The 21,866-nt window shown below is 31.8% G+C and overlaps 1 protein-coding gene and 1 long non-coding RNA gene across 2 annotated transcripts in view; both read left to right on the forward strand.

Moving 5' to 3' along the window:
- LOC127729008 (cubilin-like) overlaps positions 1-21,866 on the forward strand; it is a 66,529-nt gene that overhangs the window by 38,137 nt on the left and 6,526 nt on the right. Inside the window, exons 17-30 of the mRNA XM_052236583.1 lie at positions 807-975; positions 5,464-5,664; positions 6,236-6,388; positions 6,988-7,109; positions 7,376-7,601; positions 11,372-11,556; positions 12,194-12,353; positions 12,869-13,021; positions 14,850-15,165; positions 16,712-16,929; positions 17,141-17,340; positions 17,780-17,942; positions 19,517-19,728; positions 20,988-21,129. Coding sequence (XP_052092543.1) covers positions 807-975; positions 5,464-5,664; positions 6,236-6,388; positions 6,988-7,109; positions 7,376-7,601; positions 11,372-11,556; positions 12,194-12,353; positions 12,869-13,021; positions 14,850-15,165; positions 16,712-16,929; positions 17,141-17,340; positions 17,780-17,942; positions 19,517-19,728; positions 20,988-21,129 — 2,620 coding nt within the window. The remainder of the gene's footprint in view (positions 1-806; positions 976-5,463; positions 5,665-6,235; positions 6,389-6,987; positions 7,110-7,375; positions 7,602-11,371; positions 11,557-12,193; positions 12,354-12,868; positions 13,022-14,849; positions 15,166-16,711; positions 16,930-17,140; positions 17,341-17,779; positions 17,943-19,516; positions 19,729-20,987; positions 21,130-21,866) is intronic.
- On the forward strand, positions 2,572-4,346 carry LOC127730153 (uncharacterized). Its single transcript, XR_007994979.1, has 2 exons — positions 2,572-2,693; positions 4,020-4,346. It is a non-coding gene; the product is annotated as an uncharacterized LOC127730153 (long non-coding RNA).

The following is a 21,866-nucleotide window of genomic DNA, read 5'->3' on the forward strand; positions in this document are numbered from 1 at the left end:
CTGCACATTGTCTAAATACTTTTCCAAAAAAAAGATTTCAAATACATTGTATGTAGTGCATAATGCCAAGGTGTGAGTACAATATTTTATTTCTTAATATACTCCCACAACATAAGAGGAGATGTATGCTGTTATCACTGTCTGTCAGTCCTTACGCACATCTGTCCATCCATCCAATAAAATTTTTGTCACATTTTATTCAGAATCTACAATTCAGAGCTTACTGAAATAAGGTATCAGGCTTCATGCGAACATGCTATACTTTGTGAGGCTTTTTCTCATTCATTGCTTATCAGCTATCTGTAAGCCAAATACTTGTATATTCTTACACATGATGGCCATGTTGTAAACTTTCATCACATTTTTCTCAGGTACTACTAGTCAGAGCTTTTGAAAATTTGATATTGAGCTTTATGCAAGCACGCTTTACCCTGTGATGCATATTCACATTCATCACTCATCAGTTTTCGGTTCAGTATATGAAAAATAGGTCAACTATATTTAGGGATGGTTCATTGGTCATCATAAACATGGGTTTCTATCAAAAATATACCCAATGAACATGAAACAAGTTCAATATTGCTCCCACCTTGGAATATATATTTATAAGCTGATCTAAGTTGGAAAATGCACTGTTTTCAAAAAAATATTTTACTCTGACACTACTGTTTCAATCGGGAGCAAACTTGGCAACAATCATCCTTAGGAAGCTTAGATTTAGAAATTATGTTTCATATGTCTGATTACGGACCAACACCAGCAAGGACTTTGGTTATTTGAAGTGTCTATTAATTTTCCTTTCTAAGGTTTATAATGGAATTTTGGACAATTCACCTCGCTTCAGAAGAGTTTGTGGTGAGACAAACCCAGGTATTATCCAGTCCTATGGAAACACTATGAAGGTTATATTCAGGACAGATGGTTCTATCAGTAATGGTGGATTCAGAGCATCTTATTCATCACAGGAAGATGCAGGCAAGTTATATAATGGCAAAGTATTTAAAAGTTTTTTTTTAACCAATTAAAAGAATTTGAAAAATCTCATAAAAGGGCAATTTCTATCTCTATAATTACTAAGTGCTGTTCCATAAAAGCATACAAGGGACCCAGGGAAAGCACTTCCAAATCTCAACTATGGGTGGGTGTCATCTATGTGTTTGCATAGTGGAAATGTAAGTGAAATTTTAATTTGCCTGTATAGGTGGTTACCCCATTTTTAAAGTGCCTTCACTGGGTACCATGTATGTTTTAATGGAACAGCCCTAAGTAAAAGATATGAATGGAAATCAATGGATGAAAATTATGAAATAACGTGTTTAAGACCAATTTTTCCCAAATTTTTGATAGTATGCTAAAACATTTGCTGCTCTTAAACCACTGGCCAAAAGCTGTCATTAAATTAAGCCTGAAAGATCCAAAGTCATCTTTCTGTTGATACAGCCAAACAACAATCTTTAATACCATTTTTGTCTCGCCTGCGACGAAAGTCGCAGAAAGTGAGACATAGGTATTACTATCCGGCGGCGTAAACTATTTGTATAAAGCTTTCTATTTCAGAAGGTAGAAGACCTGGATGCTTCATACTTTGTATGCAGATACCTTATGTTACGAACTTTCCGTCTGTCATATGTCCAATGTCCTTGACCTTATTTTCATGGTTCAGCGACTGCTTGAAAAAAAAGTTTAGTTTTTTTGTTATGTAAATTTCTCACTTATTATGAGTAATAGGATAACTATATTTGGTATATGGGTTCCTTGCAACGTCTACATGTCCATCAGACAGGGTTCACCTGACCTCAGCCTCATTTCATGGATCAGTGATCAAGGTTAAATTTACGTGATTAGGTCCGTTTCTCAGATACTACAAGCAGTAGGTCAGCTATATGTGGTGTATGGAATGATTATAAGGGATACATGTCAGTCTGGCAGGTTTCATCTGACCTTGACCTCATTTTCACGGTTCATTGGTCAATGTTAAGTTTTTGTGTTTTGGTCTGTTTTTCTAATACTATAAGCCATTGGTCAACTATATTTGGTGTATGGAATGATTGTAAGGTGTACATGTCTGTCTGGCAGGTGTCATTTGTCCTTGACCTATTTTCATGGTTCAATGGTCAATGTTAAGTTTTTGTGTTTTGGTCTGTTTTTCTAATACTATAAGCAATAGGTCAACTATATTTGGTGTATGGAATGATTGTAAGGTGTACATGTCTGTCTGGCAGGTGTCATTTGTCCTTGACCTCATTTTCATGGTTCATTGGTCAATGTTAAGTTGCTCTTGTTTGGTCCTCTTCTCAGATACTATAAGTTATAGGTCAACTATATGTGGTGTATGGAATGATTGTAAGGTGTGCATGTACTTCTGACAGGTTTCATCTGACCTTGAGCTTATTTTCATGGTTCATTGGTCAATGTTAAGTTTCTGTTGTTTGGTCTTCTTCTCAGATGCTATAAGTAATAGGTCAACTATATTTGGTGTATGGAATGTATTTTATTATTTAACTGCTGATTACTTACATTGAAATAGATTATTTTATAAAAATCTTTAAATAACATTAATAAGTATAATAAATAATAAAAACTTTTAAGGGATCATTACTAAACCGTGATTAACAAAAACATTGGAAGGTGTGAAAATGTTAAAATAAGGTCACTCATGCATGAATGTTTAACATAGAATACAGTTCACTCCAGTCCCTTCATAAAGATTAATTGGCTGAATATGTACAGATTGAAGAACTTTTGAAATTTTGTTTACACAACAGAATCACATTTACTGATTTTTGATACATATGAAATAAGATAAGTATTGAGATAAGTAAAAAATATTTTAGCATAGCAACATAAATAGATAAATAGATAAATAGATAATATGAAAATATGACTTTTTACAATATTTTGATCAAAGATTGAAGATAATTTTAGTTTTTTTTTGTTTTTTTTTTTGGGGTGGGGGGGGTCTTTCAGGTTCATCTCAAGGAATTGACAAATATTTATCCAGTTTCTGCAATGCCTTAAAACTTTTCCTTGTGCACAGGTTTGTCTGTACTCAAGAGGAAATAAAAAAAAAATGGCCATATTTGTCAATCCCTTCTGATGAACCTTAAATCTAGATGAAAAATTATCTCATAAGAAATTTCAAAGTTTGCTTTTAGTAGTCATTTGACTTAATGTTTCAAAAAAAAAATTTGTATAATGCGATTTTATTTACTCAAATGTTGTTGCTATATTTGCCTGTGATTTATTAGCCAAAAGTGTATCCCATGTGATTTTATGATGCTGTTTTTTCTAAAAAGCATTTCTGGTTGATCTGGTATCAAGAAAATTCCTCTCTTTCAGTAATAGTTAATATTAATAATTTTCCTTTTCAGCAGTTATGATGTTTTTATAACTCACTGCAGATGTAACATTATCACATGTCAAACTATTTCACTTTTCAGCACTTAACTTGCAAAGATTGTGATTAAATATTCTTCTTGTGTTAAAATCTAACAATTATAATATCACTCATCACTGCCATGTTTAATCACAATTATCAATATCAATGGTATATCACTATGTTATTTAACCTTAACCACAGTTATTCAGCATATTTTCATATAGTGGATAATAACCCATACAATTTGTAGTATGAAGACACTATGATAGTGATCTTCGGCAGGGGCGGCAGCAGCAGCGTTGGCAGGGGCATCGGCAGCAGCAGCGTCATTATCTCATTACTTACAGCTTAATATTTCTAATGCCTTATGTGACAAAGTTTCTGTCAGTCATATGTCCATTGTCCTTGACCTCATTTTCTTGGTCCAGCAACTACTTGGAAAAAAAACTGTATGGTTTTTGTAATGTGATTTTCTCAATTATTATGAGTAAAATGATAACTTTATTTGGCATGTGCGTACCTTGCATGGTTCACATATCTGTCAGACATATTTCATTTGACCTTGACATCATTTAATGGATCAGTGAACAAGATTTAGTTTTCATGATAAAGTCCATATCTCAAATTCTATCACCAATAGGTCTTCTATATTTGGTGTATAGAATGATCGTAAGGTTCACATTTCCAACTGGCAGATAAGTGATAAGTTCATAAAATTTTCTGTATGGAATGAATGTTATGTGTATATGTCTGTCTGACAGGTGTCATCTTACCTTGACCTCATTTTATGGTTCATTGGTCAAAGTTCAGTTTCCTCAATGAGGTTTGTTTCTAAGATACTTTAGGCAATATATGTTAAATAAATTTGGTGTATGGAATGATTGTACGGCCTACATGTTTGTCTGATAGGGTTTATCTCACCTTGACTTCATGTTCATTCATCATTAAAATGTTAATTTAATGTAAAGCTTATATAAACTTATTTTTTTTACTTTCAACATAAATTCAATTATGAACACTAAAACAGGCGAGACATTTCAGTGTGTCCACTCTTGTTACAAAAAGAACCTGCATTCAACGGGAGAAAAAACTGGGTCAATCAAATTTGTGTTCCATTTTTATTTAACTTTAATTGACAAAATTATGGCCTTTTTATACATATTAGATCTGTAGTCATTTTATTTTCTTATTACAAGGCCAATCATGCTATACTAACTCTTTTGCTGAAAAGATGCCAAATGAAGGAAAATGTGTGAATAATGGTCTTGTTTTGTATACAATTTCTGAATACATCTTTTATTGTTAATGTCAGACCAACTTGATTGACAGAATTGAAACTCTGAGAAAAAACAACAGTAATTTCTTTAATAATGAGTAGTAGAATAATTAGTTATCCAAATGAATTTGTTCCAACTTATATTTATTTTTGTATCATATTCAGTGAGTTTTATATAATCTTAGATTGATGATATCTCTTTCAGACTTAGGATTTATTTACATATTGTTACTTATTAAAAGGACATTATCCTAATATATAAACTGCACAAGGTCAATAGTATTAACTGGGACATTTAATATGCATGTGCTGAAGGCTTGTGCATTATCAATTTTACTACTGAATTCAATACTACTGTCTGAAGCACAATCTAATCATTATCAAGTCAAACACGTTGAAATGTCATTACATAAACAACTGGAGTCGGTTTCACAAAAAACTTAAGACTAAGATTAATTGTAAGTATACTGAATTGTTCATGACTTACGATCAATCTTGGTCGTAAGTATTTTGGTGAAACTGACTCCTGCTGAATCACTGTTGAAATAAAAGAGAAACATTTTTTAAAAAATACTAGGGACATTATCATGATAATGCCTGATGGAGTATTACTGTAGATTAAAGAAAAACACATGACTGCATTTAAACCAATAAAAAAGTTGAATTTAAATCTAATATATACGTAACGACCCTGCATACCTGAGGTATCCACTTTATGGAATCTACTGACAGAAGATTTACCAGGCGTTGGTTCACTTGTGTTTAATTTTTAGAATCTAATATGATAGATTGATATGATATATTTTAGTGTGTGGTGGAATCCTGAGTGATACTAATGGTAACATAACTTCTATTGGATATCCCACGGCTAATTATAGTAACAATGAGGAATGTATCTGGGTCATACGGAACCCGAACATAAATGGTTCTACTATAATGTTAAACTTCATTGACTTCAGCTTGGAGTCCCATGGTGACTGTACTTATGATTTCATAGAAGTTCGAGAAGGTATGTTGATTTTTTCTGTGTACATATTAACATCTGCCTGTACTGTATGTGCAAAAAGTCATTTATATCAAGAAATTAGTTATTCCTTTTACTTTTGTCATCTCAACAACAATGCTTCATTCATCTCAACTTCCGACAAAAAATTCAAGTTTGATTTAAATTATTTTCAGTAAATTTGATTTTATGATTGATATGAGTCAGATTATTTAAACTTTGAATTTGACTGCCACTCTAGACTTATTCATCCTTATTCATAAAGAAAGATGGACATCTGTAACTTAAAGTTTGAAAAGTAAGTTCTTTTCAGTTGTTAGTCCAGGATAATCTTACACTTCATATTTCTTTATTTTACAAAGATGAAAAGACATTTTTTTTTAAGATGGCTGATTATAAGAAATAAGCATTTTTTTTAAAGATCTTTTAAGGTTTTGTGCAAATGTACTGGAATAAGGCAGTGAATTTTATTAAGTGGATGAACAATCTTTAAATATATTTTGCTACTCGTCATAGCTTCTCAAAACATGAAATGAAGATTATATGTACACATTCTCTTTTCTCATTGTTTGAACAGGTACAGATGAGAATGGAGAACTTGTAGGAAAGTTCTGTGGTAACACAACATTACCATTACCAGTTTTCTCACCAATGCCAAACCTATGGGTCAGATATAAATCTGATCACTCTAATGTCGATAAAGGCTTCCTGATCAAGTATTACTTCACAGGTATTGTATACAATTGTTGCTAAAGTAGTCTACTTATGAATTGGAATGCTAGGTAATAGATTTGATATAGAAGATCAAGATACTTTGAACTCCTTACATGGTCACTTCTTTGTAGCTGAATGCACAGATTAGAGAAAGCCAAATATTATGATCTATTGTCGACATTGGGGATATTGTAGGGTCAGACAAGAGACATTTACCAATCCACAATTGTAGTCATGCTGAATCACTGGATATGTCTCATCAACGTACTGCAACAGGAGTAACACAGCAAGTGTCACTTGTGGAGTAGGAAGTGTTAACCCATTAGTAGCAACTGTATTTACCCATAATTTTTGTTGAGATTTATTGTACCCCATGCAACTTATATGGTCCAAGTACATGTTCGTCAAATGAATAATGTTAATTCCTAAGTTCACAGTTTAATAAATAGGTTAATGTTTTGCCACCAATAATGATAAGTTCTCTATATATATATATACTTTTGTACTAACTAAAATCGAAAGTTCTAGAATTCTAGTTTTAGATAATCTTAAATGTTTCAATATGATTTATCAATTCTTAAGCCATTGTACTTAACTTTTTTTTCAATTTACCAGATTGTGGTGGTATATTAGCAGCTCCATCTGGTGTTATAACTAGTCCAAACTTCCCTAACTACTATAACAATAGTGATGCTTGTGCCTGGTTAATTCAACAACCAGAGGGATACCAGGTCAATGTAAGTAAGCTTTTTGTTTTGGGTTGCTGTCTCATTGACATAATTATATATCACAGATCTAGCTTCATTCTTTTATTCATATTCATAAATACTTTAAAAACAGGAAAGAAAATATATGGAGTATGTTTCTCTAAAATAACGTTTATTTTCTGATACATAAAACTTACTCCCAAATATCATTAACACAGCTTTTCAAACGATAAACAATATGTAAAAATGGAAAATGGAACAGATACTAACTGAATGTATGTTTACATTTTTTATAGGTACATTTTGGAAACTTTTCCTTAGAGAGTCACCCTGAATGTAGATTTGATTACGTAGAAATATTAAACGGACAACTACCTAGATCTCCATCTATTGGACAATTTTGTGGAAACCATACAATTACAGATTTTGTGTCTCAGTCTAATGCCCTCAGAGTTATATTTAGCTCAGATTATAGTATAGGAGGAAATGGATTCATGATGTCTTACTTTCAGTCTGCTGGAGGTAAATCATCTATTTGTTTTACATACATTTATTTGTAGATTTTTGTCTCAACTAAAAAATCATTCAAAATCTGAGATTTTTATGGAAATTGAAAAAAAAAATGTTTCATTGGTTTGTAAGTCTAAGGATATACAATGAAATATGTGTATCTAACAGCCTAGCAGTTTTATCTCCTTAGTTTTTGTTGAACTTTCACCTTTAATAGTGTCTCAAGTTACTGAGTGAGAAATTGGTAGGGACCTTTCTGTTTATTAGTGGTCCCAAAAAGGTGTATAATCTAGTAAATGGGAAGATAGGATCTTGTCACACAGTGCCATTCATTTGGAAAATATACCTAAAGTAAAAGTATAATGATACAAAATATTTAATTGAAGACCCATTGATAATGAGGAATTCTTTGAAATTGCTAAAAATGGCCAATTGCAATATTTTCTTCCAAGTTACTAGTGGACTCCTGAAAAAGGAAAGCTTGGTTTTCACATAATAATAATAATAATAATAATAATAATAATAATCTTTATTTCAAGAGGGTATGCTCAATTAGTACAAACACTATTCTCCCTTGAGGCCCTCACTCCACTCACAATGCATCACACAATTTCTTCATAACAAAGATAAACATAAGAAAACATAATCAAAATTGATACATAATCATTTAAATAATTCCTGGATTTTCAAGCAAAAACTTAAAGCAGTTTGTTTTAAAAGTATTTATGTTTGACATGTGTCTTAGTGCTTCTGGTAGTTTATTCCATAAAGTTGGGCCAGAATATGAAAAAGATCATCTATATGTGTTTGTTCTTGCCTTTGGTATATTAAGTAATTGGGTAGTATTTGATCTAAGTTGCATTCCATTTTTATTTATAACATAGGAGATTTTATTAGACAAATATTCTGGGACAGATCCATATAAACATTTACGAACATATAAGGCCTTGTGGTAAATTACACGATCAGTAAATCAGGAGCCATGATAACTTTTTAAACATTGTATTAGATGGGGTATCATAAGGAAGTTCAAGAATAATTCTAGCTGCTCGTTTTTGAAGTTTATCTAATCTATTTGTATTTTGGTCACTGGTGTTTCCCCAAATTGTACAACAGTAATCCAAAATAGGGAGAATATAACCATTAAAGTATAACTTTCGTGTTTCCAGGAGGAGGGATTTCTTTATCCTAGACAAAAGATTTAGCCTGGTACTGATTTTTGTGCACAAAGTGTCAATTTGGGCTGTCCACTCAAGATTTTCATCAATAAAAACCCCTAGGAGCTTTTCGCCATTAACATCTCTAATGTGGGAGTTACCAACAGTCAAATTAAGAACATGGTCTGTTTTTGCTAGTTTCTGTCTACAACCAATAACCATAGATGTAGTTTTTGTTGGATATATATACATCTTATTTCCCTTGCACCATTCTTCAATTCTGTCTCAATCATTTGTAATGCTGTCCTGGATGGTATTGAGACTACGACCTGTGCAGTGAATGGTAGTATCATCTGCATAGAGGTCTGCTTGAGATGAGGTTATATGAAGGGGCAAATCATTAATGAACAATAAAGATAAAATGGGGCCTAATATGGAGCCCTGAGGTACTCTAGATTTCATTTCTAGTGCCCTTGACTTGATTGTCCCATTTTCAACTTGTTGGAATCTATGAGATAGATATGATTTAAACCAGTTACATGATAAATTTGAAATTTTGTAGCACTGCAGTTTTTGAAGAAGGATAATGTGATCTACCAGATCAAATGCTTTTTTAAAATCTAGGAAGATAATACCTATAATTTCTCCATCATCAATGGCTTTCAACCACTGATCAATAAGTTTTAGTAAAGCAGTGTGACAAGAGTGGTGGCTTCTAAATCCAGACTGACTTGCATGAAGGAGCTTATATTTTAATAGGTATCGGTATAGGTGTTTGCAGACATGCTTTTCAAAAATCTTTGAAAGAGTAGGCAAAATAGATATTGGTCTATAGTTGTCGACAGTATCTTTAGGACCCTTTTTATGACTTGGCATGACACGGGCATTTTTAAGCTCAGAAGGAAATATACCAGCAGTGATACTCCTATTTATAACATAAGTTATTGACGGTGAAATAACTTCTGATGATAGTTTAAGTATGCGAGGACTGATCTGATCAATGCCTGTAGCTTTTGCAACATTTAAATTCCTAAGGCAGTCCTTAACTTCTGCAACTGTAATCAAGGGGATGTAAAACCAAGTATCTTGAGGTACTTTTGCTGCTACCTCCTCATAAATCTTATTACTATCAAATTTGTATGATTTAGATGTTGATAGGCTATCTTTCAGGGCAATATTTATAAAATGTTTGTTAAAAGCATCAACTATATGCTGAGTTTCTGTGATAACACCATTGTGTATCAAGTTGTGATGGAAAAGGAGAACTTTTAGTTTGGTTGAGCCCCTTGACATATTTCCATAATTCTTTTAGATTTTTAGCCTGTTCAATAGATGTTTTATAAAAATTGTTTTTTGCATCATCTATAAGTGATGTGCTCTTGTTCCTCCAGAACCCGTATCTGTCTAGATCATGCTGTTTATGGTAATAATCCCTGTTTTGTCTGGCAGTTAATATTTCAGGGGTTAACCATTCTGGCCTTTGAACATTTTTGACTCGCTTTGTTTTTGTTGGAGCATGCTTATTTAAAACATTATTGAAAAGAGAATACCAGATATTTAAAGCTTTGTCTGTGTCATGTTCTTCTTTCACAGTATTAAATGGTTTACATTGAAGTTCTTTTATAAAATTTCCTTCATTAAACTTTTTAAAACATCTATAAGTTATGATCTTGTGGTTAGAATCAGGTATTTCTTTAACATTTGTTTTTCTTGTAAGGCATACTGGGTAATGGTCACTTAATGCCAAATAAGGTACATATGTTTCAATTATATTATCGGACTTATTTGTATATATATGGTCAATGATCTTTTTACTTTTATCTGTTACTCTTGTTGGATTATCAATAAGTTGTGTAAGACCATAGCACTGTATCATATTGGACCATTTGTTGTTACTACATCCTTGAGCATAGTCAATATTTATATCACCCATGATAATAATTTCTAAATCTAAGCTTGATGCTTTACTTATTTCTAATTCAAAAGCATCTATCCAGTCTATTTTCATATCAGGTGGTCTGTAAACTGAACACAAAAGAATAGATTTTGTGGATGGAAAATTGATCTGAAGCCAAATTGATTCAACATTACCAATCTCTAAGTCTTCTCTCCTTTCATATGCCATTAAGTTGTTTATGTAAACTAATACCCCAACCCCTGTTTTGTCTTGGGTTTCATGTCTATCTCTTCTTATTATGTCATAACCATTTACTTCAATTAAATTATCACCTAATTCTGGATTTAAGAATGTTTCACATAGGCCCAAAATATGTAAACTTTTCTTTTCATTAAGGGTGAGTCTTATTTCCTCAATTTTTGGCAATATGTGCTGAATATTGAGATTAGCAATTTTTAATCCCCTTTTTTGAAGACCACATCAAGAAATAAGATATGAGGGTAGGAATGGGGTACCCCACATAATGAACGACGGTAACATATTTGTTAAAATAACATTAACGATAATTATTTTACTCCATTTGACGCTAACCGTAGCTACAAAATGAGATATGAAGAGTGATGATAAAAAAAATATGGCTCATTTGATGCTAGCCGTACCAAAAAATGGACATTTGACGCTTGACGATGAAGGCATTCCTACCCTCAGATTTAAATTGTCTTTTTCAGGTTGTGGTGGTTTGTTACATCAGAATACTGGCAGAATTACCTCCCCTAACTACCCACAGAGTTATCCCCACTTGTCTGAATGTGAATGGGACATTAATGTGGAGAGTGGATATCATATCATCTTAAATTTCATTCCACCATTTGACCTTGAGATGGAATCTTCTTGTGATTATGATTATGTAGAGGTATGTAATTGTAAGATAGACTTTGATATGCCCTCCAGATAAATTTATTCTTATTTTCCTCAAGAAACAATGACAGTTTATAGGGATCAGCTTGTTTGTCTGGACCAACTCTTATATCCAGTTCATTATATTTTGTAGGGTATTGGTTCATAGTATGCAAACATTACACAAGACTGCTATTCTTTTTGTATTAAGTTTAGACTTTTAACTGCATGCTCAGTTCTTATTAGTTCCGATTAAGTATTTTTAAAAGAGTTATGCCCCTTGGAAATATGAATTATATGGAAAATGAAATTGATAGCACTCTCAAGCCTTCATTTCTCTTTAAAAGTCTAAATTTTTTCAAGGTTTTAAAGAAGAAAAAAAATTTTTTTATTTATTTATTGCCCTTTGACAGATAAAATATGTGCAACGTGGAGGAAGTAGTTCTTTTATTAGTCATTCATTCAATCCTACCTGAATTTTGTACAATCCTTTATACTGAAAGGAGCGTGACCTTTTATGGGCAGTTTTGAGGTCAGAGGTTAAAATCATGCAGAACGGTTGTTGATAAGTAAGACGATAGGTCATGTATTTATTACACGCTATGATAAATTTCAGATGTGCTTAAAATGAATCTTTTAACTGTAATTTATAGGTTGATGATTCGCTACCAAACAACACATTAGTACCACGTGGTAGATGGTGTCATAATTTAACACCTCCGAAGCAGATGTCTAGTAGTAATCGTATTGTTGTAAGATTCAGATCAGATAGGAATACAAATGGTAATGGATTTGCTGCTAACTGGACTGTAGGTTAGTGAAAAATTAGAGCATTATGGAACATACATGAAACTCAGAATTTACTTTTATTTAAAATCTATTTTCTGTTAAAGAGTTACAACTAGTCAATATAGAAAGGTTAAGTCTGTATTTATTAGTAATGAAATATAAATGTTTAGGAAATTTTTTTAAAGTATATGTTTTGATGATTCTTTAATCAAAAATCTGTTATGTGCTTCAATATTTGATAATTTTCAATCCTTTAAACTATTGAAAAAGATGTATTCAATTTTTGTAAGTCATTTAAATGGTTAGCCAGAAAATTAAACAATCTTTTTTTGTTTTAAATATTCCTCAGCACTGTTGTAATCTTGTCATTGAGAGCACTTGCTCTCATGGATGTTAAGTTGTATTGGGACATAAAACATTGCAATTTAACACCATGTGAAAGTTGGTAACAATGGAATCCTTATGAACTTTCTATGTACATTGTAATGCAATTTTTTATCATATGGATATTATCAGCTAAGTAATATTTGATTTGATAGATTGTGGTGCTGTATTTATGGACGATAATGGGGTATTTGTCTCCCCTGGATATCCTAACAATTACGGACCAAACTTAATCTGTAACTATACCATCGTCTCTAATCCTGGAAGGTTTATAGTACTACAGTTTAACAGAATATTTGATATAGAAGGTAATGTTTAAATTAATTATATCATGAACATAAAAAAAAGAAGGTTCACTATAAATGAAGTACTTTAAATTTAAATATTATTGCAAGTTTTTTTTTTTAATGCAAATAATGTGACTGAGTGAGTATTGCAATAATAAGAACTTGCATTCTGATATCTGTTACATATATCTGTATGCAAATTTTCCTCCAATTGCAATAATTAATCTTGCATTTTTGTCTATTTTTCAAAAATTCCAATAATAAATACACATTATTATTTCTGGATTTACAGTATTTGTGCAATAAATGTCAGAACTGATATAAAGTGTACCATATAAACGGTAATTGCCTTCTAATACACTTAATATACCCAGTATATATTTTTAGTAAATGAAACATTTCAGATTCTTCAATATGTAGAGGGCAAATTGTCTCCAATACTGGATATTATCTTACACTTATACATTTCTAGGAATATAATTGGTCAAAAGCAACTGCATGGAGACCCTGTTTATTTCATATGGGGTTCGTAGGCATGTTTTTTTTTTATTACACGGTTAGTAGTGGTGTTACATCCCTTTATAAAAACAACACGGCGTTGAGGAAAAATCTGAAAGGTTTCACCCGGATAACAGATGAAGAAATTGATGATAAATGATTGAAATTAAAACATATTAAAAGCTAACAAGTTGTTATTGTTGGCTTTTGTTTTTGTATAGACCAATGGAAGTAGGTTCTTTATATTGAAGACTTGATCACTTTGATAGGCCACTGGTCTAAATGCCACATGTTAAGATAGTTGGTAGGATAAATTCGTTTTGCTCTCACCCTACTTGGAATTTACTGACCCCATATATATTGTATTAGGTCATTAGCACACTGTGTAACTAATAATAGGAAGAACCCTGTTTAAAAAATGTTTCCTTTGGACATATTTATATTTCCAAATTAGATATTATTAATTAGTTTGTTAAAGTGATATGAAAAATTTCACAGCAGCATTACCAATAAAAAACTAGATATGATTTTACAGGAAAATTAAGTGTTTCACACTGAAAAAATGTCTTGTGGAGTTCTTGTTGTTTATGCTAAACATTGGACTTCGTGTGCTTAAAGAATGTCAAGACTATGTATATTTGGCATGACAAGTAAAAGATGACTAGAATAAGAATGAAAACAAGTAATATACTGGATAGACTTCCACATCATTGAATGACAAGGGGGTAAAAAAAAATTCCAGGATGTAAGCTAACAAAATCATGTCAGTGACTCTATGGAATGATGGCTTTTAAAATTTTAGATACCTTTAAATCATATTCCTCTTTCTTATTGATTAACCAAAGTTTGTATGGTTGTAGCCAATACTGAAACCTTGTCAACCAGTCAGTGATACTTAACTTTTCATGATTTTTTTCCCAGGTCAAATTTGTTGAATGAGGTCTATTTATTGTGGACAGTAGTTAGACATATCAAATTTTATTCAGAATTTCATACCTATCTATCTTACAGGTGTCTTTTGACCATGCCCATTGTTTTATATTATTAATTATGATAATGATCATGTATATAATAATAATACTTGATCATATAGTTCTTCAAGTATTCAAACATACTCAGATTTCAGATGTTTGGTTTTAAGCATTTGAAAAAGAAGATGAATCCAGGAAAGCACTTCAGGCACATCAATTTTATGAAGTGTTATTTTCATCATATAATTAAGAATTATTAGTGTATTCAAACATTCAAATAATGCTGTGTAGCAGGTCAAACATTTAAGTTTGTCAGTTCTGATGCATAAGTGCTATTGTTTATTATAGTTCTGATGCTTAAGTGTTATGGTTTATTTTAGGACCCGCTAGTTGTCCATATGATGCTCTGACAGTTTATGAAGGGAACAACACATCTGGTGCACAACTAGGAAAATTCTGTGGAAATACTGTTCCACAAGCAGTTAGTGGAAAAGATGCTCTTTTTGTACAGTTTAAAACGGATGGTACTGTCCCCGGCAAAGGGTTCTGGGCAAGCTATAGGGTATCTAATTGTGGAGGAGAATTTACTGACCCATTTGGATACATTCAAACACCAACACATCCTACAAGTTATCATCATAATGCTAATTGTACGTGGCTTATAACAGTAGAAGAAAACAGAATAGTTAGCTTAAAGTAAGTTTTGATTAGGTTATGGTATTAGGATGGTCTGTTTAAATGTGAAATATTGTATTAAAGAAACAGTGGCTATAATGGTCAAGATCTGCTCCAAATGTATGTAAAATATAACATTTTTCTTAAGCTTGTTACAAAATGCACATTATTGACCTTTGATGTGCAAGTTAAATTATTATTATACCTAGAGTGGGGGCTATGTTGCAATCAACTTGTCAGTCTGTCAGCGCCCATCTATCCATTCATCCAACCAATTTTTTCGTCACTATTTTCTTAGAAACTACTTCACTGAATAACCTCACAATTGGTCAGCAGCTGAAGAGGAGTGTGAGGTGCCCACTTTTTGGATCACTCTGATACCCACTTCCTGTTTGACTATACTTTGAATGCATTGATAAAGCAATAACCTACAAAATGTTAAGCTGTGACAGATATATGTTGTCATAATTTTTGCCCTATGGTAAAATATTATTAAAATCACTTACTGCCTTTTTAACATTCCTTGCCAAAAAAATTAATATATGCCTAATGGAATATTTTGAAAAATCCTTTTCTTTGAAACTAACATGCCAATCAGGAACAAATTTAGGTAAATCTTTTTTTTTGGGTCTAATTTTTAACTTAGATTATGTTTGTTGATGACCAACCAGCAAGAAATCTAGGGATAAATTTTTAAACGGAGATCAAATTGGTAAAATCAATGAAAAAATGAAGAAATTCTGTAAAATTCAGACTGTTTTTATATTTAATGGAGTAGTACATTTATGATCACTTTTGAAACTATTGTGGATGCATGATCCCTATCTCTTCATTCTAAATTAAAATAACAAGTTTTAGTGTCAGAAAGTTGGCCTCGGGAGATGAATTGATAAATGATACTTGGATTTACATGATTTACCTGTTTATTCTCAGGTAAACATCAGCTGATGTCATATGAATAATCATTGAGTTTTAGGGTAATCACATATGATCTGCTGTACAGAAGGGATAATTTAATCAATTTATAGTCCAACATCATCACAATACATGACCTTCAACTTCTTTCACTTTAACAATTTCTGTGTTCAAGTTAAACTTTACATCAGATAAATAGCCTGCAAGTTCTAGAGGAAATTACAGAAAAAAAAAATTAATGGATAGTGAATATGACCAAAAGAAACAAGTACATGTACAAATATTTCCAAAGCAAATGAAACAGAAGTTAACCCACTCCCTTTCCCCTTGAGTACATGTCTTTTTAAAAGAAGGGTCTCAAAGAAAATGAAATTAGCTTTCATCAATTTCAGGGATAAAACAAAACTACATCTAAAGAGCAAAAATGAAATTTAGCTATACATCAGCACAATTAATGCTTTTTCTATAGTTAAGTGAAATTAACTCTTTTGTGTCCCTGTTGCCTGCATTGAAGCCAATAACACAGAATAACATACTTTTAGTCTTTTGTTGCAGAAAAGAACAAATACTTCAAGTGCAATGGGAATCAAATCAGTATGACTATACAAGACAAGAAATATTAAACCACTTAAGTTTCCAATAATTATTTCAGGTTTAACTCGTTTGAATTGGAAGCCCACCAAACATGTAACTTTGACTATGTAGATGTTTATGATGGTGGAGATCTGTCATCACCAATGATTGGCAGATTTTGTGGGGAAGTAGTACCAGATGTACTGAGAACAACTGGCAATCAAATGTTGATTAACTTTGTCACTGATTGGTCAGTTAGTTTAGCAGGATTTACAGCTACCTACAGAACTACTTATGGTAGGAAAACTATAATTATAATATATCAAAGAGTTATTTTAAGCGTATACAATGTTCTTAAAAATTATTTTTGAAATTTCAGGCTGCAGTTGGCCTTATTCTATAAATTGCAGACACTTTGATGCTGACAAGTCTTTTTTTAAACTGTAAATTGATTCATATTTTCATTATACATAAGATTAATTCTCTTTTGTGTATTTTTTAAACACAGGTGAATCTCAGGGCTGTGGAGGTGTATTGAACAGTACTTCAGGTAGAATAACCTCTGTTGATTCTGATGGAAACGGTAAATACGAACACAATTTAGATTGTCGATGGATCATCATTGTCGGGGACAACAAAATAGTGAAGTTAACTGTCAATGGATTGGGAATAGAGAGTCATTCAACATGTTACTATGATTTCTTAGAGGTAAGTACATTAAAAAAAAGTAAGTTGTTAAATGTTTGCATATGTCTAAATTTTGTCAATAAAACAAACACATGAAATAGAACTACATCCTCAATTAGTGTGCAATTGTATTTCTGTTTGAAAAAATGTAAGTGACTCAGCTGCCACCATCAGGGCCAGAACTATTGCTAATTGGGGTCTTTTAGAAGCTTACCTTACAACTTAGTCTCAAAATAAACTGAAATGTTTTGTATGAGGTAAAAGGGAAGCTTTAAATTTTTGTTGTACCTGAATTAACTTTAACATGATTTGTAGATAGATTTGTGATCATCTGGCAAGACGAAAAAAAAAACTTCATTAAAAAAGTTTCAAGCAGTATAGCCTAGTTGGTTTTTTTTTAAAGATTCTTAATATTTTAAAATTATATTTTTTCTTAATTTATAAAAAATCTTATTCGCAGATAAGAGATGGATTTTATATGGATGATCCATTAAAAGGAAAATACTGTGGAGATACAGTTCCACCAATAATCCGTTCCACTTCAAATGTCCTGCTGGTTAGGTTTTACACAGATAGTTCTGTAGATGGAGCAGGATTTAATGCCACTTATGTCCAGGAAGATGGTAAATTATCATTTAACTCAATCCAATGTTTCATAGTCACCATTTATTGATGGTTGCACAAACGAACAAGAAATAAAATGTCCATTTCACGATTAATGAAAAATTAAAAAAAAATGGCTTACACTTCGATTTTTACAATTTGCATGAAACACAGTGAATAATGAGTTCAGAGTTTTCGAAAAGTAGTGGTCGGAAGGTTTTGACCACCAAAAATTGCAAAGGACTGACACAATTTTGGAATTTTGCAATAGAAAAACATTAATTGAGAGGACCAGCAGATTTTCTTCAAAGACCACCAGAAAAAAAAGATTTTGAGAACTCTGTTAGCTTCAAGAACTAATACTTGTGAAATAAAAATTTGCCAACATGTTGGACTAAAATAACCCACCATCCACTTTTTCAATCATAAACATTGTAAAATTATTACATGCAGAAAAAGCTTCATTCAGAGTTAAAGTTCTTGATGTTTATTCATAATTTTAATTCCCTACACCTTATCTTGATTCCTGCACTTCTTGATGACAAATATGGTAAAAAACTTTATGAAATATGGTATATAGCAATCTTATTTTAAAGTAATATCTATTATGTTGCTGTCTGAAGGAGATGAACTATAGATGAACATTGTTGAAGTCTGTACAATAGTTAAAACATATTTTATTGTTTAAAATGACGAATGGACACAAGTTTTACAACTTAGTATTGTTTTCTCCATACGATGACCTATAGTTGCTTACATCCATGTCATTTGGACTCTGGTGGATAGTTGTCTCGTTAGCAATCATCCTAGAGGTTATTTTACTTCCTTTATGATAGATAGCAAAGTTGAACTGAAAAATAAGCTTTCATGCATAGTGTTCAAAGTAGATATTGTATGCAAACTAGTGTTTAAAGCAGATGTTGTATGCAAACTAGTGTTTAAAGCAGATGTTGTATGCAAACTTCCAGAACACATGTAAATAATCTGCTTTTGGACACTGAAAACAACAGAGCTTTGTGGATAGAAGTAATTGTTAAGATATGTGCTTTTGAACTAAATAACGTATGTTTTGTTCATGTTGCGAACAAGATGAAGTCTTTTTATCCTCATTATGATGCCACTGAAGTTTGCAATGGTTTTGAATGAATTTCAATTTCTTTTGTAATGCCTGTTTTCATTCAAGGACACTTTTCATTCAAGGACACCTATTAAAAGAGATTTTACTATGTTTGACTTATTTATTCACAATAGTTATGGTATACCCATAGAGTAATTGCAAAGTTCAAAAGATCAAGATTTTTTATCTTTTTGAACAAGTATAGTGAGTTTCACAGATTTGATGCTGTGGAAAAAAGATTCAATTTGCCTGGATTTCTTGGCTGTAGGAAAATTGCAAGGATGAAAACTTGATGAAATACAATTTAAGCTACTTGAATAGAAGCAATGATGAAACCAAGAAATTAAGTTCCCATGAAAAAGTTTTTTTTCTCAAACCATGAAAATTGATACCCACAAAAATATCAGAATCCGCAGTAGTTCATTTTGATTTTAATGGTAATGACCATCATTAAATTGGTATTATATTTTTATTCAGCATTGTGTGGGGGAACACGTACAGCTACAGACAGTCCACAGACATTGACGTCACCAGGATATCCAAGTTCCGTTTTCCAGCCGATCCAATGTCGCTGGACTATAGATACTCCAGAATCTAACCAACAAGTTCGCCTCACTATGACAGGCTTGGATCTTATGACCCAAACTTCCTGCACTGATGAATATGTTGAATTTAGAGATTCACCAATGGTAATGTAGTGTTGGGTTCTGTAAACAAGCCTTGCTTTCACCAAATCTTGGTTTAAACAGTATTAATTATTGAATAAGACACAAAAACATTAGAATAATAACAATTATAATATAGCAGACAAATATGGGTTTGGGAAATGTTTGGAAAACTTTTATAAATCTGTCTACCAAAAAAATATGTATATATAGGAAACGATTCCCATTGTGATGTTAAAGTCTGTAAGACAATTTTATCTTCTTCTTAAAACCCGAGTCTCATGTGTGTGTATGTCTGCATTAGATCCAAATTTACACTCCAATATTTTCAGTTAGTTGTGCGTTTGTTAAAAAATTCATTCTCTTAATTTTCTAATAAAAAATAATCCAAAGGTAATGGTGCTTATTTGAATATAATTCATTCAATGGATTTTGCTTTAAAATTATTTAAATAAACATTGTCACTGGCTAGATTTTTTTTGTTTCTCACTCATGAAAAATTAATTTTTTGGGAAAAAGTTTATAATAAAATTTTTGCTAGCTCAACATTAGGAGTCTGAAGAACTATAAATTGATTTGCTGTTGCCTGAGGGATAATGAATTTCAATAAATACTAGAAAAAAAAAACAATCATCGAAATATAGTTACTGTGATTTGTTCTGAGATACAGTCACCGAATCCAGCACACATATCTGATTAAAGCCGCTTGCTAGCTGTAATCTTGATTTTTCATCAGTGTGTAAAACTGATGAATACGTATACAAGGTCAATTTTCAAATAATTGGTTTGACTAATATATTCATAAATTTATGAAATATTAGCCTAAAACCAAATATAATCATGTTCATATTCTAAATACATGTACTCAGGGTTGTATAAAAACAAATATAGTACTTATTAATATTACTTGTATTGCTCCTATTTAATTAATAAACATCAGCCTGTTCATATACTGTAAAAGGACTGGGAGAGGAAACATGATTAAATTGTATTGTGACATTATAAATATTGACAAAAATTAAAACCATTTGTCATGTTGGTGATAATCTGAAGTAATGTCTGCAAATAAATATACACTAAATATCTAGACCTCTTTAATAAGTGAACTATGAATAACTTATCATGATATTGTATGCAAACTAGTGTTTAAAGCAGATGTTGTATGCAAACTAGTGTTTAAAGCAGATGTTGTATGCAAACTAGTGTTTAAAGCAGATGTTGTATGCAAACTTCCAGAACACATGTAAATAATCTGAAATCATGAAATATTTGATACTTTACAGGGCACTATGGGCCAGTCTGTACATTTCTGTGGTAGTACAATGCCTGGTCCATTTGATTCAATAGGAACTACTGTACAAATAAATCTAGCCATGATGGGTATGGCCAGCAGTAATGGTTTCTCACTTAAATACCAGATTGCTAGTATGTATTTAATAAATTTTGAAATTTCATTCCTGTTCATAGGCTTGAGTTTGCAATTATGATCATACACGATCTTTGTTTTAACTTATAAAGCTAGTAGATATGAAGTGGGTGTCCTCCCTTCCATGTGATAACATGTGTTTTTATAGGAAAATAATTTTTGTCAAGCCTGCAACTTCTGTCGCAGAAAGCTTGACATAGGGATAGTGATCCGGTGGCAGCATTGTTAACTAACTACTTAAAAGGTTTATATTTTAGAAGGTGGAAAACCTGGATGCTTCATACTTTGTATATAGATGCCTTATGTTATGAAGTTTCTGTCTGTCTTATGTCCATTGTCCTTGACCTCATTTTCATGATTCAGTGACTACTTGAAAAAAAAAGTTGAGATTTTTTGTAATGTTAATTTCTCTTTTATTATGAGTAATAGGATAACTATATTTAGTAAGTGCATACCTTGCAAGGTCCTCATGCCTGTCAGACAATTTTCATCTGACCTCAACCTCATTTCATGGATCAGTGAACAAGGTTAAGTTTTGGTGGTCAAGTCAATATCTCAGATACTGTAAGCAATAGGTGTACTATATTTGGTGTATGGAATGATTGTAAGGTGTACATGTCCAACTAGCAGGTGTCATCTGACCTTGACCTCATTTTCATGGTTCAGTGGTTAATGTTAAGTTTTTGTGTTTTGGTCTTTTTTCTAAAACTGTATGCAATAGGTCAACTATATTTGG

The sequence above is a fragment of the Mytilus californianus genome, unplaced genomic scaffold (genome assembly GCF_021869535.1).
Source record: "Mytilus californianus isolate M0D057914Y unplaced genomic scaffold, xbMytCali1.0.p SCAF_2, whole genome shotgun sequence".
Lineage (NCBI taxonomy): Eukaryota > Metazoa > Mollusca > Bivalvia > Mytilida > Mytilidae > Mytilus > Mytilus californianus.